At 65.6% G+C, this 27,170-nt stretch overlaps 2 protein-coding genes across 2 annotated transcripts; one reads left to right on the plus strand and one right to left on the minus strand.

Annotated features, from left to right (window-relative positions):
• Window positions 1-21: 21 nt before the first annotated feature.
• Window positions 22-19,486, plus strand: LOC137461660 (arf-GAP with coiled-coil, ANK repeat and PH domain-containing protein 1-like; the record flags this gene model as incomplete). The annotated part of the gene is given in 24 exon segments (XM_068171333.1): window positions 22-120; window positions 578-598; window positions 600-653; window positions 1,363-1,408; window positions 1,411-1,474; window positions 2,696-2,747; window positions 5,150-5,164; window positions 5,166-5,219; window positions 5,221-5,252; window positions 6,799-6,840; window positions 6,906-6,988; window positions 8,406-8,530; window positions 8,532-8,599; window positions 12,486-12,555; window positions 13,685-13,771; window positions 13,773-13,780; window positions 14,752-14,861; window positions 15,657-15,757; window positions 15,759-15,835; window positions 16,762-16,810; window positions 16,812-16,858; window positions 17,973-18,083; window positions 18,596-18,645; window positions 19,297-19,486. Coding segments are annotated over 24 exon segments (1,566 nt in total), but the record flags the coding sequence as incomplete, so codon positions are not given.
• An 811-nt stretch (window positions 19,487-20,297) lies between these two features.
• SLC16A13 (solute carrier family 16 member 13) lies at window positions 20,298-26,836 on the minus strand (the record flags this gene model as incomplete). Its single annotated transcript, XM_068171331.1, has 7 exons — window positions 20,298-20,544; window positions 21,751-22,326; window positions 23,169-23,399; window positions 24,042-24,185; window positions 25,153-25,513; window positions 26,166-26,220; window positions 26,646-26,836. Coding segments are annotated over 7 exons (1,713 nt in total), but the record flags the coding sequence as incomplete, so codon positions are not given.
• Between the last annotated feature and the right edge of the window lie 334 nt (window positions 26,837-27,170).

Consider the following 27,170-nt stretch of genomic DNA (forward strand, 5'->3'; position numbering starts at 1 on the left):
CTGTTTTGCCCCCTCCCCCCCCAGGTGCTGGCCCTGCTGGAGGCCCAGGCAGCTTTCTTCTCCTGGGGCCATGGGGAGGCCAGCAGCAGCCAGCAGTACCGGGGGGAGCTGGGGGGCCAGGTGAGGGACCCCCACCCCCACCCCCACTCCTGCCAGCCTTACCCCCCAATTGTGGGACCCCCCACCCATTTCTGTGACCCCACCCCCCCAATTATGGGACCCCCAACCCCATCTAGAGGGACCCCCCACAGGCTATAGGAGCCCCCCACCCCTCAGACTCCCACCCCACTGCACCCCCAGCCCTGAGGAACCCTCCCAGGCCCCCACCCCTGAGATCCCCCCTTCAGACCCCCCCCACAACCCCCCTGAGCCCCCCCACCCCGGGTAGCCACACCCTTGAGACCCTCCCCCCTCCTAGATCCCCCCAGAACTTCCCCCATGGGACCCCCACTCCTGAGACCCCCCCCCAGATACCCTCCCCCCACGGGACCCCCAACGCTGGGACCCGCCCCCCCCCAGACCCCCATGGGACCCCCACCCCTGGGGGGGTTCCCAGTGCTGATTGCCCCCCCCCCAGATACACCAATTGGTGCTGGAGGGGGGCGAGGCAGCAGCGGGACCTGGAGCAGCGCCACGCCCAGCTGACGTCACAGGTGGGGGGCGGGGGCCTGCGCCGGAAGGGGCGGGGACAGAGCCGAGGTTGATTGACAGCATTTAGGGGAGGATCCAGCTTTGATTGGCAGCTCCCAGAGGGGAGGCACCGGGAGCTGGGGGGAGGGACTAAGGTTGATTGACAGCTCTGGGGGTGGGACCAGGTATGATTGACAGCTCTGGGGGCAGAGCCAGTTGTGACTGACAGCGCCAGGGATGATTGACAGGGAGCTAGGGGCTGGAGTAAGGTTGATTGACAGCTTTGGGGGGTGGGATTAATGTTGACTGACAGCCCCCAGAGATGATTGACAGGGAGCTAGGGGCGGGACTTAGGTTGATTGACAGCTCTGGGGGAGGGTTTAGGTATGATTGGCAGCCCCCAGAGATGATTGACAGGGAGCTAGGGGAGGGTGATTGGCAGCTTTGGGGGTGGGGACTAAGGTTGATTGACAGCTCTGGGGACAAGCCTAACTTGATTGACAGGGCCCAGTGGGGATTGGCAGGCAGCTGGAGGCGGGGGCTAAGCTTGATTGACAGCTCTGGGGGCGGGACTAAGCTTGACTGACAGCTGTGGGGGTAGAGCTGGGATGGGGAAGGGGAGGGGAGGGGAGGGGGGGAGAGACCTTTCCGGCCCCTCTTGGCTCCTATTGGTCAGATTTTGGGGGGGGTCTTGGGGGGGGTCGGGCCAGGCTTGATTGACAGCCCCCTCAGGACCTCTCCCAGGAGACGCTGGGGGTGGCAAAGGGGGAGGCAGGGCCCGGGCCCCCCCCATCGAGGGCTACCTCTACAAGAGGGCCAGCAACGCCTTCCGCACCTGGAGCAGGTACCCCCCCGGGGACCCCCCGGGACACCCCCACAGCCTGCCCTGGGACCCCCCCAAAGCCCCCCCCCCGTGACCCCTGCACAGCCCCCCCCCCCGGACCTCCCCACAGCCCCCCCGGGACCCCTGCACAGCTCCCCCAGGACCCCCCCACAGCCCACCCCTGGGACCCCCCCCACAGCCCACCCCTGGGACCCCCCCACAGATCCCCCCGGACCCCCCCACAGCCCCCCCGGGGACTCCCCCAAAGTTCCCCCGGGACCCCCCAACAGCCTGCCCTGGGACCCCCCCCCAAAGCCCACCCCTGGAACACCCCACAGCCCCCCTGGGACCCCCCCACACAGCCCCCCCCCGTGACTCCCCCAAAGCTCCCCCCGGGATCCCCCTAAAGCCCACCCCCGGGATCCCCCCAGACCCCCCCCCAGGACACCTCCACAGCCCCCTCTGGGGACCCCCCCACAGCCCTCCCCCGGACCCCCACACAGCCCCCCCCCGGGAACCCCCAAAGCCCAACACCCGGGACCCCCCCCAAAGCCCCCCCCCCAGCCCCCCAGGACCCTTCAACCCCCCACCCCCTAACCCCCCCCCCCGACCCCCCACACCCTTCCTCAGCCCTCTAAAACTCTCCCTCTGCCCCCCTCCCCCGACCTCCCCCTGTACCCCAATCCTGCCCCCCCTGGACTCCAGATCCACCCCCCCCCAGGACCCCACCCCTTGCACCCCCCACACCTCCCCCTGCACCCCCAATATTGCCCCCCCTGGACCCCCAAATCACCCCCCCCAGGACTGCCCCAACCCCCCCCCCCTCCCCCTGCACCCCAATATTGCCCCCCCTGGACCCCCGCATTGGACCCCCAGGACCTCCAAATCCACCCCCCAGGACCCCCCCCCCCGAACCACCACTAGACCCTCGGCCCCCCCCCATCCCCAAATCCCCCCCCCCACCCAACCCCTCCCTCACCCCGATATTGCCCCCCCCCGGATCCCCAGGGCCCCCGATTGTCCCCCCCAGACCTTGGAGGGGGGGCTTGGAGGTCCCTGTGCGCCTGGGGGGGGAAGTCCCAGAGGGTCTGGGGAGGTCCGAGGGATAATTTGGGGGGTCTTGGGGGGGGTCCCAGAGGGTCTGGGGGGGTCCCAGGGATAATTTGGGGGTCCTGGAGGGGGTCTAGGGGGTATTGGGGACCTCTGGACCCCCCCCCCATTTTTATCTCCCCCCCCCCCCAGGCGCTGGTTCCTGATCCAGAGCAACCAATTGGTTTACCTCAAACGAGCCAAGGTTGGGGGGGGGGGGGAAGGGGAGTTTTGGGGACCCCTCCCCAAATTTGGGGGGGTCCTGGGGGGTCGTTGAGGGGGGGGGTTGAAAAGAGGGGGATTGGAGGGGGGGTTGTGGGGGTCCATTTTTGGGGCTCACTTTGGGAGCCTCCAGTTTTGGGGCTCACATTGGGGGGCTCAACATTTGGGGGGGGTCCCTTTTAGGGGCCTCCATTTTTGGGGGTCCCTTTTGGGGGTTCAATTGAGGGGTCCCTTTTTGGGGGTTCACTTTGGGGGGTTCCCTTTTGGGGCTCATTTAGGGGGGCTCAACATTTGGGGTTCACTTTGGGGGGGGTCCCTCTTGGGGCTCACTTAGGGGGGCTCAATATTTGGGGTTCACTTTGGGGGGTCCCTCTTGGGGCTCACTTAGGGGGGGCTCAACATTTGGGGTTCACTTTGGGGGGTCCCTTTGGGGGCTCACTTTGGGGGGGATCAACATTTGAGGTTCACTTTGGGGGTCCCTTTTGGGGCTCACTTAGGGGGGGCTCAACATTTGGGGTTCACTTGGGGGGTCCCTCTTGGGGCTCATTTTTGGGGGGTTTCAACATTTAGGGTTCACTTTGGGGGGGTCCCTTTTGGGGGCCTCCATTTTGGGGGGTCCCTTTTTGGGGGTCCCTTTGGGGTTTCACTTTGGGGGATCCCTTTTGGGGCCCTCTATTTTTGGGGTCCCTTTTGGGGGTTCAATTGAGGGGGTTCCCTTTTGGGGGTTCACTTTGGGGGGCTCAACATTTGGGGTTCACTTTGGGGTGTCCCTTTTGGGGCTCACTTTGGGGGGGCTCAATATTTGGGGTTCACTTTGAGGGGTCCCTCTTGGGGCTCCACTTTGGGGGCTTCAACATTTAGGGTTCACTTTGGGGGGGTCCCTTTTGGGGGCCTCCATTTTTGGGGGGTCCCTTTTTGGGGGGTCCCTTTGGGGTTTCACTTTGAGGGATCCCTTTTGGGGTCCTCTATTTTTGGGGTCCCTTTTGGGGGTTCAATTGAGGGGGGTTCCCTTTTGGGGATTCACTTTGGGGGGGTCCCTTTTGGGGCTCACTTTGGGGGGCTCAACATTTGGGGTTCACTTTGGGGGGGATCCCTCTTGGGGCTCACGTTGGGGGGTTCAATATTTGGGGTTCACTTTGGGGGGGTCCCTTTTGGGGCTCGATTTGGGGGGGCTCAACATTTGGGGTTCACTTTGGGGGGGTCCCTTTTAGGGCTAACTTTGGGGGGATCAACATTTGGGGTTCAATTTGGGGGGGTCCCTTTGGGGGCTCACTTTGGGGGGTTCAACATTTGGGGGTTCACTTTGGGGGGGTCCCTTTTGGGGGCCTCCATTTTGGGGGGTCCCTTTTTGGGGGGTCCCTTTGGGGTTTCACTTTGGGGGGGTCCCTTTTGGGGGGCCTCCATTTTTGGGGTCCCTTTTGGGGGTTCAATTGAGGGGGTTCCCTTTTGGGGGTTCACTTTGTGTGTCCTCTTTTGGGGCTCACTTTGGGGGACTCAACATTTGGGGTTCACTTTGGGGGGTCCCTTTGGGGGCTCACTTTAGGGGGTCCCTCTTGGGGGCCTCCATTTTTGGGGTCCCTTATGGGAGGGTCCCTTTTGGGGGTTCACTTGAGGGAGTTCCCTTTTGGGGGTTCATTTTGGGGGTTCCCCCTTTGGGGCTCACTTTGGGGGGATCAACATTTGGGGTTCACTTTGGGGGGGTCCCTTTTGGGGCTCGATTTGGGGGGCTCAATATTTGGGGTCCTTTTTGGGGGGTTCCCTTTTGGGGGTTCAATGGGGGGGTCTTAATTTTTGGGGACCCTTTCTTGGGAGGGTCCCTTTTGGGGGTTCACTTTGGGGCGTCCATTTGGGGGTTCACTTTGAAGGGGTCCCTTTGGGGGCTCAAATTGGGGGCCTCCAGTTTTGGGGTGCCTTTTGGGGGGGGTCCCTTTTGGGGGTTCACTTTGGGGGGTCCCTTTTGGGGTTCACTTTGGGGGCTCCCTCTTGGGGCTCACTTTGGGGGGGGTCCCTTTTGGGAGGGTCCCTTTTGGGGGTTCACTTTGGGGTGTCCCTTTGGGGGCTCAAATTGGGGGCCTCCATTTTTGGGGTGCCTTTTGGGGGGGTCCCTTTTGGGGGTTCACTTCGGGGGGGTCCCTTTGGGGGCTCAAATTGGGGGGCCTCCATTTTTGGGGTGCCCATTGGGGGGGCTCCCCTTTGGGGCTGCTTGTTTGTGGGGGGGGAAGCTCTGAGCCTGCCCTTCAAGACCCTTTGGGGCGGAGGGGGGGGAGCTCATTTTGGGGGGGGGGAGGGGTCCCAAATTTTGGGGGTGACCCTTCCAGGGTTCAAAAAGCCATTTTGGGGGGACCCCCCTCCTGACCCCCCACAAGTCCCCCCCCCCGATTCCAGGACCCGCCCACGGTGGGTGGTCGAGGACCTGAGGCTCTGCACAGTCAAACCCTGCCCGGACCTGGAGCGCCCGCTTCTGCTTCGAGGTCGTCTCCCCTTCCAAGTGAGGCCTCCCCTCCCCCCCAAAATTTAGGGGGGTCCCCCGAATTTGGGGGTCCCCAAGACCCTTCGGGGGGGTCCCCAAAAAGCCCTCTAAATTTGGGGTCCCAATCCCTGCGCCAAGTCCATGAAACCCCTTCAGAATCACACACCCCCCCCCCCCAGCGATCCAAGCCTTCCAGGGAGGGACCCCAAACTTTGAGGGCTCCCCAAAACCCGGGGGGGGGGGGCAGAGAAATTTGAGGGGGGGTTCCCGAGACCCCTCCGGGGGTCCCCAAGAACCCCTCCAAAGTTTGGGGTCCCTAACCCCCCCACAAGGCCTTTAAACCCCTTCAGAGTCCACACACACCCCCCAGCCCCCGGACCTCCCAGGGAGCCCCCAGCCCCTCCCCAGCCCCTCCCCTGCCCCCCTCCCAGCCCCACCCAGTCCCCTCCCAATCCCCTCCCAGTCCCCTCCCCAGCCCCTCCCAATCCCTTCCCAATCCTTTCCCAATCCCCTCCCAATCCCTCCCAGTCCCCTCCCAATCCCCTCCACAGTCCCTCCCAGTCCCTCCCAGCCCTCCCCAATCCCCTCCCAATCCCCTCCCAGTCCCTCCCAGTCCCTCCCAGCCCTCCCCAATCCCTCCCAATCCCCTCCCAGTCCCCTCCCAGTCCCCTCCCAATCCCTCCCCAGTCCCCTCCCAGCCCCTCCCCAGTCCCCTCCCAATCCCCTCCCAGTCCCTCCCCAGCCCCTCCCAATCCCTTCCCAATCCTTTCCCAATCCCCTCCCAATCCCTCCCAGTCCCCTCCCAATCCCCTCCCAGTCCCTCCCAGTCCCTCCCAGCCCTCCCCAATCCCCTCCCAATCCCCTCCCAGTCCCTCCCAGTCCCTCCCAGCCCTCCCCAATCCCTCCCAATCCCCTCCCAGTCCCCTCCCAGTCCCCTCCCAATCCCTCCCCAGTCCCCTCCCAGCCCCTCCCCAGTCCCCTCCCAGTCCCCTCCCAGTCCCCTCCCAATCCCTCCCCAGTCCCCTCCCCAGCCCCACCCAGTCCCCACCCAGCCCCTCCCAGCTCTTCCCAGCCCCCCACCCAGTCCCCTCCCAGTCCCCTCCCAGCCCCTCCCAATCCCCTCCCAATCCCCTCCCAGTCCCCTCCCAGACCCTGCCAGTCCCCTGCAATCCCCCTCCCAGCCCCTCCCCAATCCCCTCCTAGTCCCTCCCAGCCCCCTCCCAATACCTCCCCAGTCCCCTCCCATCCCCTCCCATCCCCCTCCCAGCCCCTCCCATCTCCTCCCAATCCCCTCCCAGTCCCCTCCCATCTCCCTCCCAGTCCCTGCCAGTCCCCTCCCAATCCCCTCCCCAGCCCCCACCCAATCCCCTCCCAATCCACTTCCAATCCCCTCCCAGTCCCTCCCAGCCCTCCCCAATCCCTCCCAATCCCCTCCCACCCCCTCCCAGTCCCTCCCAGTCCCCTCCCAATCCCCTCCCAGTCCCCTCCCAGTCCCTCCCTGTCCCCTCCCAATCCCCTCCCAATCCCCACCCAGCCCCTCCCAGCCCCTCCCTGTGCCCCCCAGGTGCTGTGTGCTGCAGGCTGACTCCAGTGGCCAGCAGAGGGCGTGGCTGAGCACCCCTCCAGGCCTGCATCGCTTCGGCCTTCACCCAGGGGACCCCGCCAGCAGAGGGCGTGGCTGAGCACCCTCCAGGCCTGCATCGCTTCGGCCTTCACCCAGGGACCCCCTCCCCAGGACCCCCCCGGCCCGGTGGGTGCCCCCCCCCCCCAGAACTGCAGACCCGGCCTCGGGGCCCCCCCAGGAGCACAGGGAGGGCTTGGGGAGCCCCAAAAGTCAGCCTGGGGGACCCCAAAATCATCCCCTGGCACCCCAGGACCATCCCAGGGGGGTGGGGGACCCCAGAAACCCTCTTGGGGGACCCCAGAGTCATCTCGGGGGGGGGATGAGGGACCCCAAAAATCCTCTTGAGGGACCACAAAAATCATCTTGGAGACCCCAGGTCAATCCTAGGGGGGTGGGGGACCCCAAAAATCCTCTTGGGAGACCCCAGGACCATCCTGGGGGGGGGGGTGGGGACCCCAAAATTGGTTGGGGGGAGGTTGGAGACCCTAAAAATCTTCTTGGGGCACCCCAAAAACCCTCTTGGGGACCCCAGGATCCTCCTGGAGGGGTTAGGGACCCCCCCAAAACCATCTTGAGGGACCCCAAGGCACATCTTGGGGACCCCAGAACCTTCCAGGAGGGGTTGGAGACCCCAAAAATCCTCGTGGGGGGACCCCAAAAATCACAGCGGGGGTGGGGAGTGGGGGACCCCAGGACTATCCATGGGGGGATGGGGGACCCCAAAATCGTCTAGGGGGGGTGGGGGACCCCAAAATCCTCTCCAGGGACACCAGGACCCTCCTAGGGGGGGTTGGGGACCCAAAAAGTCCCCTTGGAGGACCCCAAAAATCATCTCATGGGACCCCAGGACCATCGGGGGGGGGGCTGGGTACCCCAAAATCCTCTTGGGGGAAGCCAAAATCATCTTGGGGGGGATGTGGGACCCCAAAAATCCTGGTGGGGGAACCCAAAAATCATCTCCATGGACCCCAGGACCCTCCTGGGGCAGGTTGGGAACCCCAAAAATCATCTGGAGGGACCCCAAAATCATCTCCAGGGACCCCAGGATGATTTTAGGGGGGATGGGGGACCCCAAAATCCTCTTGTGGACGCCAAAAATCCCACCTGGGGGGGGTGGGGGACCCCAGGACCGTCCCCGGGGGGGTTGGGGGACCCCCAAATGGTCTCCAGGGACCCCAAAAATCCTCTTGGGGACCTCAGGATCCTCCTCGAGGGGTTGGGGAACCCCCCAAAAATCCTCTTGGAGACCCCAAAAGTCCTCTCCAGGAACCCCAGGACCGTCCCCGGGGGGGTTGGGGGGACCCCAAAATGGTCTCCAGGGACCCCAAAATTCCTCTTGGGGACCTCAAGATCCTCCTCGAGGGGTTGAGGATCCCCAAAAATCCTCTTGGAGACCCCAGAAATCCTCTCCAGGGACCCCAGGACCATCCTGGGGGGGGGTTGGGGGACCCCAAAAAACACCCTGCCGGGGAGGGGGGGTGCTTCAAAGAAGCCCTTTTGTGCCCCTCCCCTCCTCACACCGGCTCCTGCCGCCCCCCCCCCCGCAGCCCCCCCGAGCGGCCCGGGGCGGTGTCGGGGTGCAGGGGGGCCGCGGGGGGGTCCCCCCGGGCCGGGGGTGCTGGAGGTGGTGCTGGGGGTCCCCGGGAACAGGAACTGCTGCGACTGCGGCGCCGCCGCCCCCCGCCTGGGCCAGCATCAACTTGGGCATCACCCTCTGCATCCAGTGCTCGGGCATCCACCGGTGAGGGCGCCCCCCCGCCCCGGGGGGGACCCCCAAACACCTCCCGGACCCCCCGAGCCCCTCCTGAACCCCCAACCCCCCCCAAACACCTCCCTGCTCCCCTCAGCCCCTCCTGAACCCCCAACCCCCCCCAAACACCTCCCGGCCCCCCCCAGCCCCTCCTGAACCCCCCCAAACACCTCCCTGCTCCCCCTGAGCCCCTCCTGAACCCCCAACCCCCCCCAAACACCTCCCTGCTCCCCCCTGAGCCCCTCCTGACCCCCCCAAACACCTCCCTGCTCCCCTGAGCCCCTCCTGACCCCCCCCAAACACCTCCCTGCTCCCCCCTGAGCCCCTCCTGAACCCCCAACCCCCCCCAAACACCTCCCTGCTCCCCCCTGAGCCCCTCCTGAACCCCCCCAAACACCTCCCTGCTCCCCCTGAGCCCCTCCTGAACCCCCAACCCCCCCCAAACACCTCCCTGCTCCCCCGAGCCCCTCCAGCACCTCCCTGCCCCCCCAAATCCACCCCAAGGTCCTGGATGGTTCAGAGAGGTCCTTCAGAGCCACCCCCGAGGGGGTCAGGACCCCAAAGTCATTCTGAGGGACCCCAAAAGCACTGAGGGGACCCCAAGAAGCTTTGAGAACTCCCCCAAAACCGAACCAGGTCCCCCCGAGCCCCCCAAGCACCTCCCCCCCCAAAACACCTCCCTGCTCCCCTGAGCCCCTCCTGAACCCCCAACCCCCCCCAAACACCTCCCTGCTCCCCTGAGCCCCTCCTGAACCCCCAACCCCCCCCCAAACACCTCCCGGACCCCCCGAGCCCCTCCTGAACCCCCAACCCCCCCCAAACACCTCCCTGCTCCCCCCGAGCCCCTCCTGAACCCCCAACCCCCCCCCAAACACCTCCCTGCTCCCCCCGAGCCCCTCCAGCACCTCCCTGTCCCCCCAAATCCACCCCAAGGTCCTGGGAGGTTCAGAGAGGTCCTTCAGAGCCACCCCCGAGGGGTTCAGGACCCCAAAGTCATCCTGAGGGACCCCAAAAAGGACTGAGGGGACCCCAAGAAGCTTTGAGAACTCCCCCAAAACCAAACCAGGTCCCCCCAAGCCCCTCAAGCACCTCCCCCCCCAAAACACCTCCCTGCTCCCCTGAGCCCCTCCTGAACCCCAACCCCCCCCAAACGCCTCCCTGCTCCCCCTGAGCCCCTCCTGAACCCCAACCCCCCCCAAACACCTCCCTGCTCCCCCCCGAGCCCCTCCTGAACCCCCAACCCCCCCCAAACACCTCCCTGCTCCCCCCGAGCCCCTCCTGAACCCCCAACCCCCCCAAACACCTCCCTGCTCCCCCCGAGCCCCTCCTGAACCCCCAACCCCCCCAAACACCTCCCGGACCCCCCGAGCCCCTCCTGAACCCCCAACCCCCCCAAACACCTCCCTGCTCCCCCTGAGCCCCTCCTGAACCCCCAACCCCCCCCAAACACCTCCCTGCTCCCCCCGAGCCCCTCCAGCACCTCCCTGCCCCCCCAAATCCACCCCAAGGTCCTGGATGGTTCAGAGAGGTCCTTCAGAGCCACCCCCGAGGGGGTCAGGACCCCAAAGTCATCCTGAGGGACCCCAAAAGCACTGACGGGACCCCAAGAAGCTTTGAGAACTCCCCCAAAACCAAACCAGGTCCCCCCAACCCCCCCCCAAACACCTCCCTGCTCCCCCCTGAGCCCCTCCTGAACCCCCAACCCCCCCCAAACACCTCCCTGCTCCCCTGAGCCCCTCCTGAACCCCCAACCCCCCCAAACACCTCCCTGCTCCCCCCTGAGCCCCTCCTGAACCCCCAAGCCCCCCCAAACACCTCCCTGCTCCCCCGAGCCCCTCCTGAACCCCCAACCCCCCCCAAACACCTCCCGGCCCCCCCTGAGCCCCTCCTGAACCCCAACCCCCCCCAAACACCTCCCTGCTCCCCCTGAGCCCCTCCTGACCCCCCCCAAACACCTCCCTGCCCCCCCGAGCCCCTCCTGAACCCCAACCCCCCCCAAAACACCTCCCGGACCCCCCCGAGCCCCTCCTGAACCCCCAACCCCCCCAAACACCTCCCTGCTCCCCCCTGAGCCCCTCCTGAACCCCCAACCCCCCCAAACACCTCCCTGCTCCCCCCTGAGCCCCTCCTGAACCCCCCCCAAACACCTCCCTGCTCCCCCTGAGCCCCTCCTGACCCCCCCCAAACACCTCCCTGCTCCCCCTGAGCCCCTCCTGAACCCCCAACCCCCCCAAACACCTCCCTGCTCCCCCCTGAGCCCCTCCTGAACCCCCCCCAAACACCTCCCTGCTCCCCCTGAGCCCCTCCTGACCCCCCCCAAACACCCTCCCTGCTCCCCCCTGAGCCCCTCCTGAACCCCAACCCCCCCCAAACACCTCCCTGCTCCCCCTGAGCCCCTCCTGAACCCCAACCCCCCCCAAACACCTCCCTGCTCCCCCCCGAGCCCCTCCTGAACCCCCCCAAACACCTCCCTGCTCCCCCCGAGCCCCTCCAGCACCTCCCTGCCCCCCCAAATCCACCCCAAGGTCCTGGATGGTTCAGAGAGGTCCTTCAGAGCCACCCCCGAGGGGGTCAGGACCGAGGGACCCCAAAAGCACTGAGGGGACCCCAAGAAGCTTTGAGAACCCCCCCAAAACCAAACCAGGTCCCCCCGAGCCCCCCAAGCACCTCCCCCCCCAAACGCCTCCCTGCTCCCCCTGAGCCCCTCCTGAACCCCCAACCCCCCCCAAACACCTCCCTGCTCCCCTGAGCCCCTCCTGAACCCCCAACCCCCCCAAACACCTCCCTGCTCCCCCCTGAGCCCCTCCTGAACCCCCAACCCCCCCAAACACCTCCCTGCTCCCCCCTGAGCCCCTCCTGACCCCCCCAAACACCTCCCTGCTCCCCCCTGAGCCCCTCCTGACCCCCCCAAACACCTCCCTGCTCCCCCCTGAGCCCCTCCTGACCCCCAACCCCCCCAAACACCTCCCTGCTCCCCCTGAGCCCCTCCTGACCCCCAACCCCCCCAAACACCTCCCTGCTCCCCTGAGCCCCTCCTGAACCCCCAACCCCCCCAAACACCTCCCTGCTCCCCCCTGAGCCCCTCCTGAACCCCCAACCCCCCCAAAACACCTCCCTGCTCCCCCCTGAGCCCCTCCTGACCCCCCCAAACACCTCCCTGCTCCCCCCTGAGCCCCTCCTGACCCCCCCAAACACCTCCCTGCTCCCCTGAGCCCCTCCTGACCCCCCCCAAACACCTCCCTGCTCCCCCTGAGCCCCTCCTGAACCCCCAACCCCCCCAAGCACCTCCCTGCTCCCCTGAGCCCCTCCTGAACCCCAACCCCCCCCAAACACCTCCCTGCTCCCCCTGAGCCCCTCCAGCACCTCCCTGCCCCCCCACATCCTCCCCAAGGTCCTGGATGGTTCAGAGAGGTCCTCCAGAGCCACCCCCGAGGGGTTCAGGACCCCAAAGTCATCCTGAGGGACCCCAAAAGCACTGAGGGGACCCCAAGAAGCTTTGAGACCCCCATGGCCCCCCCAAATCCCCTTCCCTCCCATTCCCACCTTCCCAGTCCATCCCAGTCCCTCCTTAGGGCCCCCAGGACCCCCAGAGTCCCTCTCAGCCTCTCAGGGACACCCCCCCCGGGAACCCCAAGACCCCCAGGACCCCCAACCTCCCCCATCTGACCCCCCCCCCCCATTTCCCCCTCCCAGTTGCTCCCAGTCTCTTCCAATCCAGCCCAAGTCCCCCCCAGGACCCCCCCAAGACCCCCTCCTGACCCCCCCCAAACCCTCCCAGGGCACCCAAAGGTCCCCAGACCCTCCCCAGGCCCCCCCAGTGCCCCCCTCCCAGTCCCTCCCAGTCCCTCCCAGTCCCCCTTAGGACCCTCCAAGTCAGGAGTCTGGGGGTTCACTTCTCCAAGGTTCGTTCCCTCACCCTGGACTCCTGGGAGCCTGAACTGGTGAAGGTAAACTGGGAGGGGCTGGGAGGGGCTGGGAGGGACTGGGAAGGAGTGGGAGAGGCTGGGAGGGGTTGGGAAGGAGTGGGAGAGGCTGGGAGGGGTTGGGAGGAGCTGGAAGGGGCTGGGAGGGGTTGGGAGGAGATTGGGAGGGGCTGGAAGGGACTGAGAGGGACTGGGAGGGGCTGGGAGGGAGTGGGAGGGGCTGGGAGGGAGTGGGAGGGGCTGGGAGGGGTTGGGAGGGAGTGGGAGGGGCTGGGAGGGACTGAGAGGGACTGGGAGGGGTTGGGAGGGGCTGGGAGGGACTGAGAGGGACTGGGAGGGGTTGGGAGGGAGTGGGAGGGGACTGGGAGGGGTTGGGAGGAGATTGGGAGGGGCTGGGAGGGGTCCCAGGGAGCCCGGGGTGTAGGTGGGAGAGGTCTTAGAGGGGCGGAGCTTGTGGTGAGTGGGCGGAGCTAGGCCTGGAATGGGATGGGGGTTGTCAGAGGGGCGGGGTTTAAGGTGCAGTGGGCGTGGCCCGGATCGGGGGGTATGGGTTGGCTGACTGGGGGCGTGGCTTGGGGGGCCCAATAGGACCGCAGTAGGGATTGGTGGGGAGGTTGGGCGTGGCTTTATGGAGTGGGGTGTCAGCTGACCCATGTGGGCGTGGCCTAGTCCTTGAGGGCGTGGCCTCTCGGGCAGTGGGCGTGGCCGCAGGAGGGACTGGGCTCAGTGGGTGGTGGGGTGGGGCTGGGCGCGGCTTGAGCTGACTGGGGATCCGGGGGGATGAATCGAGGGGGGAGGAGGATCCGGGGGGGGGGGGGGGGGAATCAGAGGGGTTGGATTTGGAGGGGGGGACCCGGAGGGGGTGGATCCGGGGGGGATGGATCCCGGGTGGGGGATCTGGGGGGGGGTTCTATCTGGGGGGTTTGGATTCTGGGAGGGGTGAATCAGGGGAGGAGGGATCCAGGGGGGGTTGGATCCGGGGGGGGGGTCCCGGGGGGGGTTGTATCTGGGGGGGGGTTGGACTCCAGGAGGGGTGAATCGAGGGGGGGGGGATCCGGGGGGTTGGATCCGGGGGGGGGACACCCGGGGGGGGGCTTCCCCACCCTCTAAGGGCCGCTCTGGGGCCCCCTGCCCCCCCCCGGCTCCCCCCCAGCTGATGTGTGAGCTGGGGAACCGCAGCCTCAACGGCATCTACGAGGCCAGGCTGGAGGAGATGGGGGGCAAGAGACCCCCCCCCCAATTGCTCCCGGTGAGAGAGACACCCCCCCCCCCCAAATTAACCCCCAGCCCCCCCCAAGAGCCCCCCCAAAACCCTCCCAGACCCCCCCCAAAAAAATACCCTTCCTAAATGAAACCCCTGAGACCCCCCCCCAAAAGCTTCCTCCAAGCAGCCCAGGACCAACCCCCCCCGAGACCCCCTCCCCAAATTCAGCCCCCCAACACCCAACCCCCCCGAGACCCCTCCCCAAATTACAGCCCCCCAACACTCAATCCCCCCCGAGACCCCTCCCCAAATTACAGCCCCCCAACACTCAACCCCCCCCGAGACCCCTCCCCAAATTACAGCCCCCCAACACTCAACCCCCCCCGAGACCCCTCCCCAAATTACTGCCCCCCAACACTCACCCCCCTGAGACCCCTCCCCAAATTACAGCCCCCCAACACTCACCCCCCTGAGACCCCTCCCCAAATTACTGCCCCCCAACACTCAACCCCCCCCGAGACCCCTCCCCAAATTACTGCCCCCCAACACTCAACCCCCCCCGAGACCCCTCCCCAAATTACTCCTCTCCCCCCCTCCCAATGACCTCCCCCCCATGACCTCCTCCAAGCCACCCAGGACCCCCACCCAGAACCCCCCAGGACCACCCAAAGTTACCCCCCCAAGACCCCTCCTCAAATGAACCCTTCCCAGCCCCCTCCCAGTTCCCTCCCAGTTCCCTCCCAGTCCCCTTCCAGTCCCCTCCCAGCCCCTCCCAGCCCCTCCCAGTCCCCTCCTAGTCCCTCCTAGTCCCTCCTAGTCCCGCCCAGCCCCCTCCTAGCCCCCTCCTAGCCCCCTCCTAGCCCCCTCCCAGTCCCTCCCAGCCCCCTCCCAGTCTCCCCTCCCAGTCTCCCTCCCCGTCCCCTCTCAGCCCCACCCAGTCCCCACCCAGTCCCCTCCCAGTCCCCTCCCAGCCCCTCCCATCCCCTCCCAGTGACCCCCAGTCACCCCCCCCCCAGTTCCCAGCGGGAGGATTGGATCCAGGCCAAGTACGTCCAGAAGAAATTCCTGAGGGGGCTGCCGGGGGCCCCGCCCCGGCCCCGCCCCCCCCACGCCTGCCACACCCCAGGTACAGGAGAGGGACTTGGAGGGGACTGGGAGGGGCCTGGAAGGAGTCCTGGGGGGAGACTGGGAGGGGAGTGGGAGGGGTCAGGGGATCTGAAGGGGGCGGGGTCTTAAAGGGCGGAGCTTGGGGCGGGGGTTGCCTGGCAAGGGGGGTGGAGCTTATGCAAGGGGCGGGGCTTCAGAACCTGTTGGCACTGGGGGCGTGGTTTACATGCAGAGGGTGCTCCCAGGGGCAGGGTTTTAAGGGCTCTGGGCGTGGTCTGGGTGCGGTGGGCGTGGTCCAATAGGGTCCAGTAGGGGACTGGTGGGGAGGTTTGGGGGGGTCGGGGAGTGGGGTGGGTGTGGCTTATAGGGCATGGGGCGTGGTCTAAAACCATATGGGCGTGGTCTAAATGAGGTGGGCGTTGCCTCGTTTGGTGTGGGGCGTGGCTTATGGCCTGAGAGCTTCTCATCCAATGCTGTGGAGCTGCTTTTGGGGGGGGGGTGGTGGAGGGGGAGGGGTGTGGCTTATAGGGGATGGGCGTGGGTCTAAGCGATATGGGCGTGGCCTCAACGGTGTAGGCGTGGCTTGTGGGCCTCACGCTTTCCTATTCAAAGCTCTGGAGATGCTTTGGGGGGGTGGGGTGGAGCGGGGTGGGCGTGGTCTACGTGGTGGGCGTGGTCTGACGGGTGCCAATCCCTTCCCACTTGACGCTGTGGAGGTGCCGGGGGGGGGGGGGGGCAGTGTGGGGGGGGGTGGTCTCCGGGGGATGGGCGTGTCCCTCACGGCCCGGGCGTGTCCTTCAACCCCTCCCCCCAGAGGCCGAGGCTCCTCCCAGCCTCCACCGGGGGCGCTGCTGTACTGGGCGGCCCCAGCACCGCCGGCTGCCCACCATGGCCGACGCCCTGGCCCACGGCGCCCGACCCCGGCTGGGTCAACACCAGCGAGGGCAACAGGACCCCCCTGCTGCAGGCCGTGGCCGTGGGTAACCCCCGGGGGGGCGTGGCCAAAGGGGCACCCAGAGGTGCTGGGGGGACCTCCCCTCCCCGCTCTGAATTCTATCTCCCCCTCCCCCCTTAATTCTATTCCCCTCCCCTCCCCCATCCCAATGAAGTCGTTGCTCGAGGGGGGCCTAGAGAGTCTGGGGGAAACTGGGGAGGGGTCCTAAGGGAGATTGGGAGGGGCTGGGGTGGACTGGGAGGGGTCCTAGGGGGACACTGGGGGGGATTGGGAGAGGTCTCAGGGGATCTTGGAGGAACTGGGGAGAGATTGGGAGGGGGTCCTAGAGGCAACTGGGGGGGGACTGGGAGGGGTCCTGGGAAGGTCCGAGGAGGGACTGGGAGGGGTCTCGGGGGGGCACCTGGGAGGAACTGGGAGTGATTGGGAGGGGTCCTAGGAGGTCTTGAAGGCACTGGGAGCGACTGGAGGGGTCCTAGGGGCAACTGGGGGGGGACTGGAATGGACTGCAAGGGGTTCTGGGGGGGGCCTGGGAGGGACTGGGAAGGGTCCTAAGGGAGATTGGGAGGGGCTGGGATGGACTGGGAGGGGTCCAAGGTGGGGCACTGGGAGGAGTCTCAGGGGGTCCTGGAGGAACTGAGAGTGGTCCTAGGAGGTCTTGGAGGCACTGGAGCCACCGGGAGGGGTCCTAGGGGCAACTGGGGGGCACTGGGAAGGACTGCGAGGGGTTCGGGGGGGGGGCACTGGGAGGGGTCCTGGGGGTCTTGGAGGCTCTGGGAGCCACTGGGAGGGGGTCCTAAGGAACATCATGGGGGGGGAGACTGGACTGGGGAGGGGGGAAAGTCCAGTCCAAGGGGGGGTGGGAGGGTGGACGAAACGACCCCTTCCCCTCTTCCCCCCTTCCCCCCCTCCCCCCTTAGTTACCCCTCTTGCCCTTCCCCTCCCCCCCAAGAATTCGTTGCTGGGCCTGCGAGTTCCTGCTGCAGAACGGAGCCAGCGTCAACCAGAGCGACAGCCCGCGGCCGCGGGCCCCTGCACCACGCCACCATCCTGGGACACACTGGGTGGGCGCCCGGGGCGCTCCCGGGGGGTTGAGGGGAGGGGTCCTGCTCTGCCTCCCCCCCCTCCCCCGCCAAGGTCACAGCCCTATTCCGTCAATGGTGGCGGCGGCCACCCCTAAAGGGATTGGGCAGCGGAAGCTAAGCAGGATCCGCTCGGGTCAGGGCTTGGGATGGGTGACCTGAGGCTTCAGTGGGTGGCGCGGGGAAGTAAACCTTTGGGGGGGCTGGGGGGGGGAGGTAGTTCTAGTCTCTTTTGGGGGGGTCCTCTATTATCCTTACGGAGGTCTCTTACCCCTTTGGGGGGGTCCCTATCCCCCTTTTGGAGGTCCCTATTCCCTTTGGGGCTCCTTATTCCCTTTGGGGGGGGGCGTCCCCTATTCTCTTTGAGGGGCTCCCCCTATTCTCTTTGAGGGGGTCCCCTACCTCCTTTTGGGGGTCCTTATTCTCTTGGGGGGGTGTTTCCTATTCCCCTTTGGGCTCCTTGCACCCCTCGGGGGGGTTTCTATCCCCTTTTGGGGGGTCCTTACTCTCCTTAGGGCTTCTTATTCCCCTTGCAGGGCTCCCTATGGCCTTTGGGGGCGTTCCTGGTTCCCCTTGGGGGTCCTTATTCCCCTTTGGGGGGGGGTCTCTATTCCTCTTCAGAGGGTCCCTGTGGCCTTGGGGGGGTCCCTATCCTCTTTGGGGGGGTCCCTATTCCCCTTGGGGCTCCTTATTCCCCTTTGGGGGGTCCCTATTCCTCTTCAGAAGGTCCCCTGTGGCGTTTGGGGGGTCCGTATCCCCTTGAGGGTCATTTATTCCCTTCGTGGGGGAGGGGTCCCTACGCTTTTTTGGGGGCTCCCTGCCGTCTTTGGGGTTCCCTATTCCTTTGTGTGTGTGGGAGGGGGGTCCCGAGGTAGCCCCCCCCCCCCGCCCCCTTCCTTTATCAATGGTGGCAGCGCCTCCCCCTAGAGCAATCAGTCAGCAAAGCTAAGCAGGGTCCGCCCTGGTCTACACCTGGATGGGTGACGGGAGACCGTGTTCGAATCCCCACGTCATCTCCTTTCCCCACACGTGTCGTGTGTCCCCCCCAAAATGGGAGTCCCCCCAGTACCTGACGACCCCCTCCCCAATTTCGCAGCCTCGCCTGCCTCTTCCTGAAGCGAGGAGCTGACCTCAGTGCTTTGGATGCTGAGGGCAAAGACCCCCTGAGCATCGCCATCGAGTCGGCCAACGCCGACATCGTCACCCTGTGAGCCCGGGGGGGGGGGCGCTGGCGGCACTGGGAGGGTACTGGAAGCACTGGGAGGGTACTAGGAGGGGGCTTGGAGCCCTGGGAAGGGAATAGAAGGGCACTGGGGGGGCACTGGGAGACCTGGGAGAGCACTGGGAGGGCACTGGGAGCACTGTGAGGAGGCTTGGAGCACTGGGAAGGCACTGGGGGGGCACTGGGAGACCTGGGAGAGCACTGGGAGGGTACTGGGAGCACTGGGAGGGCACTGTGAGGTGGTTTGAAGCACTGGGAGGGCCCTGGGGGGGTACTGGGAGCACTGGGAGGAGATTAGGAGCACTGGGGGGGGCACTGGGAGAGCACTGGGGGGGGACTGGGAGTGCAATGGGAGGAGATTAGGAGCACTGGGGAGGCACTGGGAGAGCACTGGGGGGGCACTGGGAGAGCAATGGGAGGAGATTAGGGGCACTGGGAAGGTGTCTGATCCCCCCTTCCCCCCCCCCTTCTTTTTCTCCCCCTCCCCCCCCCCAAAGTCTACGATTGGCCAAGATGAGGGAGCTGGAGGTGGCCCAGGGGCAAACTGGTTTGTATTGGGAGGGGGTCCCCAAGGTCTGGGGATGTCCAAGGTTGGGGGTCTCCAGTGCCTGGGGGTCCCCAAGGTTTGGGGTCCTCAAAGCCTGGAGGTCTCCAAAGTCTGGGGGTCCCTGGGGTCTGGGGGTCCCCAAATTTGGGGGTCCCCAAAGTTTGAGAATGTCCAGGGTTGGGGTCCCCAGAGTTGGGGTCCCCAAGGTTTGGGGGTCCTCAAGGGTTGGGGTCCTCAATGTTTGGAGGTCCTTAAGGGTTTGGGGTCCTGAAGTGTTGGGATCCTGAAGTGTTGGGGTCCTGAAGGGTTGGGGTCTCCAAAGTCTGGGGGTCTCCAAGGGTTGGGGTCCTCCAGGGTTGGGGTCTCCAAAGTCTGGGGGTCTCCAAGGGTTGGGGTCCTCCAGGGTTGGGGGTCTCCAAGGGTTGGGGTCCTCCAGGGTTGGGGTCCCTAAGCCTTGAAGTTCTCCAACCTTTGAGGTCCTTCCAGCAGCTGCTCAGATGTTGGGGTGGGGGGGGTGGGGGGGGGAGGACCTCCTTTCTGGGGGGTGGTCCCTCGGGGGTGTTAGTTTGAATGTTGGGGTCTCCCCCTGGGGCTGAGCTTTGGTTTTGGGGGTCCCCTGGATGTGTTGCCCCTTCCCCCCCTCCCCCCCAGGAGATGAAACCTACTTGGACATCTTCAGGGACATCTCCCTCATGGCCTCCGACCACCCCGAGAAGCTCTCCAGGCCCCACCACAAAGTCTCCACCCTCTAGCTCCGCCCCCTCCTCCCTTAGGCCACGCCCTCCCTCCCCCCACCCCCGGCAGCCGGCCAGCCAATGGAAATAAAGCATCTCCCTCGAGCCTCTGCCTTGTCTTGGCTCCCATCTAGAACCAGGCTGCTTGGGTTACCTAGAACCTGGCATCTCCCACACACCCTCCTGGGTGGGTCTTGGGTTGGGTGACCTAGAAGCCAGCTGCTCCCAGAGGCTTGGGGGACCTAGAACCCACTCTGGAGCTCCTGTTTATGGTGGGTCTCCATTGGGTGACCTGGAACCGAGCTGCTCCCAGAGGGTTGGGTGACCTAGAATCTCCCCCTGGAGCTTCTGCCTATGTTGGGTTACCTGGAACCGAGCTGCTCCCAGAGGGTTGGGTGACCTAGAACCCACCCTGGAGCTCCTGTTTATGGTGGGTCTCCATTGGGTGACCTGGAACCGAGCTGCTCCCAGAGGCTTGGGGGACCTAGAACCCACCCTGGAGCTCCTGTCTCTGGTGGGTCTCCATTGGGTGACCTAGAACTGAGCTGGTCCCAGAGGGTTGGGTGACCTAGAACCTCCCCCTGGAGCTCCTGCCTGTGTTGGGTTCCCTAGAACCAAGCTGCTCCCCATGGGGTGACCTAGAACCACCCCAACCCCTCTCAGGGTCTCCATTGAGTTACCTAGAACCAAGCCTCTTCTGAAGGGCTGTGTGACCTAGAACCCCCCTGAAGCTTCTGCCTCTGGTGGGTCTCACTTGGGTCACCTAGAACCAAGTTCCCTACCATGGATCTAGAACTGTTCCCACCCCAACTTGGATCTTCTTGGGGGTACTTAGAACTGGCCCCCCCCCGAAAACCTGGGCACCTGATTGAGGTACCTAGAACCCCCCCACCCCAGAATGGGGGACAGGAGGCCAGGTTGAGCTTGGTGAGGAGCAGAAGGCTTCACGTGGTGGGTTCTGGAGCAGCTTGGAGGGGTTCAGGGAGGAGGGGGTGGGGTTCTGAGGGCGATCAGGAATCAAGCTGGGACCTTCTTTGCCCCCCAGCAGCTCTGGAAAGGGGGAAGAAGCCAGGGAGGGTGAGGAGGAGGAGGCTCCCAGCCAGGAGGAAGGCACCGGCAGTGAGGAAGGAGGCAGTGAAGTTCCCGGTTGTGTCTCGCAGCCAACCTAGAACAGGGCAGAGCTGAGGCACCTAGAACCTTCCAGACCTCCCCTAGAACCCACCCAGGAGGCATTTGGGGTGACCAAAGGTTGTGGAGTAGGAAAATCAGAGTTGGGAGACCTGGAACCCCACCTAGAACCCACCCAGGGGTGGCCAAAGGGTTGTGGAGTAGGAAAATGAAGGTTGAGGGACCTAGAACTTGCCCAGGGGTGGCCAAAGGTTGTGGAGTAGGAAAATGAGGGTTGAGGGACCTAGAACCCCACCTAGAACCTGTCCAGAGGGCATTTGGGGTGGCCAAAGGGTGATGGAGAAGGAAAATAAGGGTTGAGGCACCTAGAACCCCTCCCACCTCTCCTAGTAGGCTCCCAATTCCCCTCTAAACACCAGTTCTAGGTCACCCAACCCCCACCCAGGCCCTCCATGCTTGGTTCTAGGTCACCCAACCCTCCCAGATCACCCTGAACCACCAGTTCTAGGTCACCCAACCCCACCATGAGCCATTCCCCACCCAAGAAGGGCCACAGGGATGGGACAAGCAACCCCCAGCTGAGCCCTGGCCACCCTCAAGCACTGGTTCTAGGTCTCCCAACCCTCCTAACCCTTCCACTATGGTCCCAATCCCACTCTAACCTCCAGTTCTAGGCCACCCAACTCCACCACAGTCCTCAGTCCTGACCCAGCAAGGCACAGGAATGGGACAAGCAACCCCCAACCGAGCCCTGGCCACCCCCAAGCACCAGTTCTAGGTCTCCCAACCCTCCTAACCCTCCAACTATGGTCCCAATTCCACTCTAACCTCCAGTTCTAGGTCACCCAACCCCACCACGAGCCATTTCCCACCCAAGAAGGGCCACAGGCAGGGAACAAGTGACCCCCAACCGAGCCCTGGCCACCCCCAAGCACCAGTTCTAGGTCACCCAACCCCACCATGAGCCATTTCCCACCCAAGAAGGGCCATAGGGAGGGAACAAGTGACCCCCAACTGAGCCCTGGCCACCCCCAAGCACCAGTTCTAGGTCACCCAACCCTCCCAGCTCTCCCAGGTCACCCTGAAGTGCCAGTTCTAGGTCACCCAACCCCACCACGAGCCATTCCCCACCCAAGAAGGGCCACAGGGATGGGACAAGCGGCCCCCAACTGAGCCCTGGCCACCCTCAAGCACTGGTTCTAGGTCACCCAACCCCTCCAACCCTCCCAAGCCAACCCCATACCAGCCAGAGGAGGACCCAGCAGGGACCCCAGGCTCTCCACCATCTGCATGAAGCCAATGGCCTGCAGCACCCTGCCAGGCCCAACCACCTCGGCCACGGCAGCGAACTGCAGCGGGACGACGGCGCCGGAGCAGAAGCCATAGAGGAAGGCCAAGGCCAGGAGGCCACCAAAGGAGGTCCCCAAGGGCAGGAGGAGGAGGGTGAGGCCACTCAGGGAGGTCCAGGCGAAGAGGTGGCGGAGCAAGGAGGAGGAGGAGGAGGTGGAACCACCTCCACCACCACCACCTCCACCTCCATCTCCACCTCCTCCTCCTCCTCTGCCCCCGCCCTGGGAGGCCAAGAAGCCCGAGGCCAGGCGGCCAACCCCATCCATGGCAGCCATGGTGGCCATCAAGATGCCAGCCTGGTGGGCATCCAGCCCCAGCTGGTGGGCCTGGGCCTCCCCGTGGGTGAAGGGCACGAAGTAGCCGGCGTCCACCAGCAGGAAGGTGAGGGAGTAGCGGAGGAAGGGGAGGTGGTGGAGGAGGGGGAGGGAGGGTGGGGGTGGGGAGGGGCCTGGGGGAGGTGGTGGAGGTCCTGGAGGGGGTGGTGGTGAAGGTAGAGGTGGTGGTGGGAGTAAAGGTGATGAGGAGGATGGAGGCGGTGGTGGAGGTGGTGATGAGGAGGACGGGGGTGGAGGTGGTCCTGGGGGTGAGGATGATGATGGTGGAGGTCCTGGAGGGGGTGGGGGGGGTGAAGGTGATGATGAGGATGGAGGTGGTGGTGGAGGAGGTGGAGGTGAGGAGGATGGGGGTGGAGGTGGAGGTCCTGGGGGGGCTGGGGGGGGTGAAGGTGATGATGAGGATGGAGATGGCGATGGTGAGAGTGGGGGTGGAGGTGGTCCTGGGGATGATGATGATGGTGGTGGTGGTCCTGGGGGTGAAGGTAGAGGTGGTGGTGGGAGTAAAGGTGATGAGGATGGAGGCGGTGGCAGGAAGAGTGATGGTGAGGATGAAGGTGAGGATGATGAGGGTGGGGATGATGGGGGTGGGGATGATGGGGGTGGGGATGATGGGGGTGGGGATGATGAGGGTGGGGATGATGGGGGTGGGGATGATGGGGGTGGGGGTTGGTCCTGGGGGTGAGGAAGGTGGTGGTGCTGGAAGAGGGCCTGAAGGCAGTGGGAGTGAGGGTGATGATGAGGATGGTGGCAGCGGAGGTGGCCCTGGGAGGGATGAAGAGAGGGAGGGTGGTGGGAGGAAGAGCGATGATGAGGATGGTGGCGGAGGTGGTCCCGGGGGGGGGTGGTGATGGTGGTGGTGAGGGTGAGGACGGAGGTGGTGATGAAGGTGGAGGTGGTGATGATGATGATGGTGATGAAGGCGGCAGGAGGGCCACCGCGGCCTCTCCCCTGCCGGCCTCGGGCTGCAGCTCAGGGCCCGGCCTGAGGAGGGCGCCGGCGGCCACCAGGTGGGAGGAGATGGCAGCCAGCAGCAGCAGAGCTCCCCTCCAGCCGTAGGAGTCCAGCAGCAGGGGGAGGAGGAGGCCGAAGGCCATGCCTGAGACGCTGCTCCCGGACACCACCAGGCCTGTGGCCAGGGCCCAGCGGGAGGGGAAGCAGCAACCCACGGTGCCCAGGCAGGGGGTGAAGACCAAGGCCCAGCCCAGGCCTGGGGGGGAGAGGGAGGAGGAGGAGGGAGGTTGGGGGAGGTTCTAGGTCAGCCTAGAGGAGTTCTAGGGGAGCCATGGGGTTGGGGTGTTCCAGGTCAGCCAATGGGGGTTCTAGGAGAGCCAATGGGGTTGGGGTGCTCTAGGTCAGCCAATGGGGGTTCTAGGAGAGCCAATGGGGTTTGGGGTGTTCTAGGTCAGCCAATGGGGGTTCTAGGGGAGCCATGGGGTTGGGGTGCTCTAGGTCAGCCTAGAGGGGTTCTAGGGGAGCCAATGGGGTTGGGGTGCTCTAGGTCAGCCAATGGGGGTTCTAGGAGAGCCAATGGGGTTGGGGTGCTCTAGGTCAGCCAATGGGGGTTCTAGGGGAGCCAATGGGGTTGGGGTGCTCTAGGCCAGCCTAGAGGGGTTCTAGGGGAGCCAATGGGATTGGGGTGGTTCTAGGTCAGCCAATGGGGGTTCTAGGAGAGCCAATGGGGTTGGGGCATTCTAGATCAGCCAACCACCTCCTACCCACGGATCCACTCCGTTCTAGGCTGCTCAACCCCTTCCCCACTCCATCCTAAGCCCCTCCCCCAACCCTCCTCCCTCCCCACCCCCCCCTTCCCCCCTGGGTAGGTTCTAGGTGCCCCAAGGGCCTCCCCCACCTGCCAGCAGTCCCACGCTGAGGTAGAGGTGGAGCAGCCGCGTGGAGAAGGCTCCCAGGAAGAGGCCCAAGGCTGCCAGGAGGCCTCCGGCCATGGCCACCGGCCGGGGCCCGAACCGGCTGCTCAGGGCACTGCCCAGGGGGCCTGCGGCCAAGGGAGGCGCCCAGTGCCCCCAGTGCCATCCCAGTGCCCCCAGTGCCATCCCAGCGCCATCCCAGTGCCCCCAGTGCCACCCCAGCACCATGCCAGTGCCCCCAGTGCCATCCCAGCGCCATCCCAGTGCCATCCCAGTGCCATCCCAGTGCCCCCAGTGCCATCCCAGCGCCATCCCAGCGCCATCCCAGTGCCATCCCAGTGCCCCCAGTGCCATCCCAGCGCCATCCCAGCGCCATCCCAGTGCCCCCAGTGCCACCCCAGTGCCATCCCTGTGCCCCCAGTCCCATCCCAGTGCCCCCAGTGCCATCCCAGCACTCCCAGCGCCACCCCAGTGCCACCCCAGTGCCATCCCAGTGCCCCCAGTGCCACCCCAGTGCCACCCCAGTGCCACCCCAGTGCTATCCCAGTGTTCCCAGTCCCATCCCAGTCCCTCCCAGTCTGCTCCCAGTCCCCTCCCAGCCCCTCCCATTCCCCTCCCAGTCCCCTCCCAGCCCCTCCCAAATCCCCTCCCAGCCCCTCCCAATCCCCTCCCAGTCCCATCCCAATCCCCTCCCAGTCCCTCCAGCCCCTCCCAGTCCCCTCCCAGTCCCCTCCCAATCCCCTCCCAGTCCCTCCAGCCCCTCCCAGTCCCATCCCAGTCCCTCCCAGTCCCCTCCCAATCCCCTCCCAGTCCCTCCAGCCCCTCCCAGTCCCATCCCAGTCCCTCCCAGTCCCTCCCAGTCTGCTCCCAATCCCCTCCCAGTCCCTCCAGCCCCTCCCAGTCCCCTCCCAGTCCCCTCCCAATCCCCTCCCAGTCCCTCCAGCCCCTCCCAGTCCCATCCCAGTCCCTCCCAGTCCCCTCCCAATCCCCTCCCAGTCCCTCCAGCCCCTCCCAGTCCCTCCCAGTCTGCTCCCAATCCCCTCCCAGTCCCTCCAGCCCCTCCCAATCCCTCCCAGTCCCCTCCCAGTCCCTCACCCCACAGCTGGAGAGCAGCCATGGGGGCTGAGCCCAGCCAGGCCACGGCCCAGGTGGGCACCTCGAAGGCTCCCCCTATTGGTCGGAGGCAGAACCCCATGGCCCTGACTCCGCCAATCACCAGGCCGACCTGGATGAAGGCCCCGCCCACCACCCATAGGCCTCGCCCACGCGGGGGGCGGGGCAACCCCAGGGTGGCAAAGGAGGGTGGGGGGGAAAGAGGGCAGCCAGGAAGGGGGGTTTGGGGGAAAAGGGCTCCAAGGGGGGGTGGGGAGAGGTTAAAGAGGGGGAGGGGAGGTCTGGGGGGGCAAAAAGGGTCTGGGGGTGGGTTAAAAGGGGTCTGGGGTGTCAAAAGGGGGGGCTGGGGAGGTCAAAATGGGGTTGGGGGGGTCAAAAGGAGTGGGGGGGTCACTGGGGGGTTGGGAGGGTTTAAAAGGGGTCTGAGTAGGTCTGGGGGTGTTAAAAGGGGTCTGGGGATTCACAGGAACAGTTGAAAAGGGTCAAAATGGGTCTGGGGGCGCATTATGGGGCTTGGGTCAAGAAGGGTCTGGGGGGGTCTGGGGTAGTCTGGAGGGGGTTAGAAGGGGTCTGGGGGGTCCCAGGGAAGGCTTAGGAGGGTCAGAGGGGGGTCTGGGGGGGTCAGAAGGGGTCAAGGGGGGGTGGAAGGGGGTTGAGAGGGTCAAAGAGAAGGTCGGAGGGAGTGAAATGAGGGTCAAAAGGGGTTGGGGGAGGTCACATAAGGGTCCGGGGGGGTGTCAGAAGGATCGGGGGGGTGGGGGGAGTCGGGGGGGGGTGGGGGGAGTCGGGGGGGGTGTCCCCAGCCTTTCGTGAGGGGGGGGTCCCAAGCGTCCCGGCTCAGTCTCCTGCCTGATCCAACGTCAGGAAGGGAGGAGCTGGGGGGGGTTAAAGTCCTTTGTTTTTGGGGGGGGGTCGTGGATGATTAACAGGGGCTCGTGGACCCCCCCGAGGGGACCAAAGGGCAGTGGAATTAAAGGCGAAAAAAAACCCCACACAGGAGCTGTGCCCTCAGTTAAGATGGCGGCGATGGCCTCATCACTTCCGATCTTCCTGCCCGGCCCAGGCGTTAAGGGTGTTGGCAGTTTCTTGATGCCCTCAGTCAAGATGGCGCCCAAGACCGCCCCACTTCCGGTCTCCACTCATCGCCTCGGGGCTCCGTGCCCGGCGCTGGAGTTAAGGGCTGGCTCTGCCCTCACCTTGCTGCCCTCAATTCAAAATGGCGACCGGAGTAGCATCACTTTCGGTCTCGCGTCCTGGAGCTGGAATTAAAGGTAATTAAAGCCAACTTTGCCCTCACTCAAAATGGCGCTCGCGGCATCATCACTTCCGGTCTCCGTGCCCGAAGATTGCCCCGAGCGTATGGGCAGCTCCCCGAGGGCCCCTCAGGCAAGATGGCGCCCCGCGGCATCCCTAACTTCCGCTCTCCTATCAGCTACTTCCGGTCTCTGTGCCCGGCCCCGGGCCTTCAGGCTTACAGAAGCGCCTTGCCCGCACTCATCATGGCGCCGGCGGCCTCCCGCCCTTCCGGCCCCCTCCCGGCGGCGGGCGCGGGGTTCCGGGCGCTGGGGGGATTCCCCAGCGCGTGCTGCTGGCGGGAGCGCTGGGAGCGGAGGGTGCCGCGCGCGGGGGACGCCCCCGAAACAACTGGGGGGGGGGGCGGGGGGGCCTGGGGGGGAAGGAGGCAGTTTAAGGGGGGGGGTGTCGGTGCCGGGGGGGGTCGCTGTAAGGGAGGGGAATCAGTGTAAGGGGGGGGGCAGGTTAAAGGGGGGGGACCCTCGGGGGGTCTGATTTGGGGGGGTCGCTTTAAGGGGGGGTCTGACTTGGGGGGGGCAGGTTAAGGGGGGGTCCTCGAGGGTCTGACTTGGGGGGGGTCGCTGTGGGGGGTCCTTGGGGGTCTGATTTCGGGGGGGGTCACTTTAAGGGGGGAGTCTGGTCGGGGGAAACAGTTTACGGGGGGGGGGTCCTTGGGAGTCTGATTTGGGGGGGGGCGCTTTAAGGGG

Source organism: Melanerpes formicivorus, unplaced genomic scaffold, assembly GCF_026170545.1.
Source record: "Melanerpes formicivorus ecotype bairdi unplaced genomic scaffold, bMelFor1.0.p_v2 SCAF_2800, whole genome shotgun sequence".
NCBI lineage: Eukaryota > Metazoa > Chordata > Aves > Piciformes > Picidae > Melanerpes > Melanerpes formicivorus.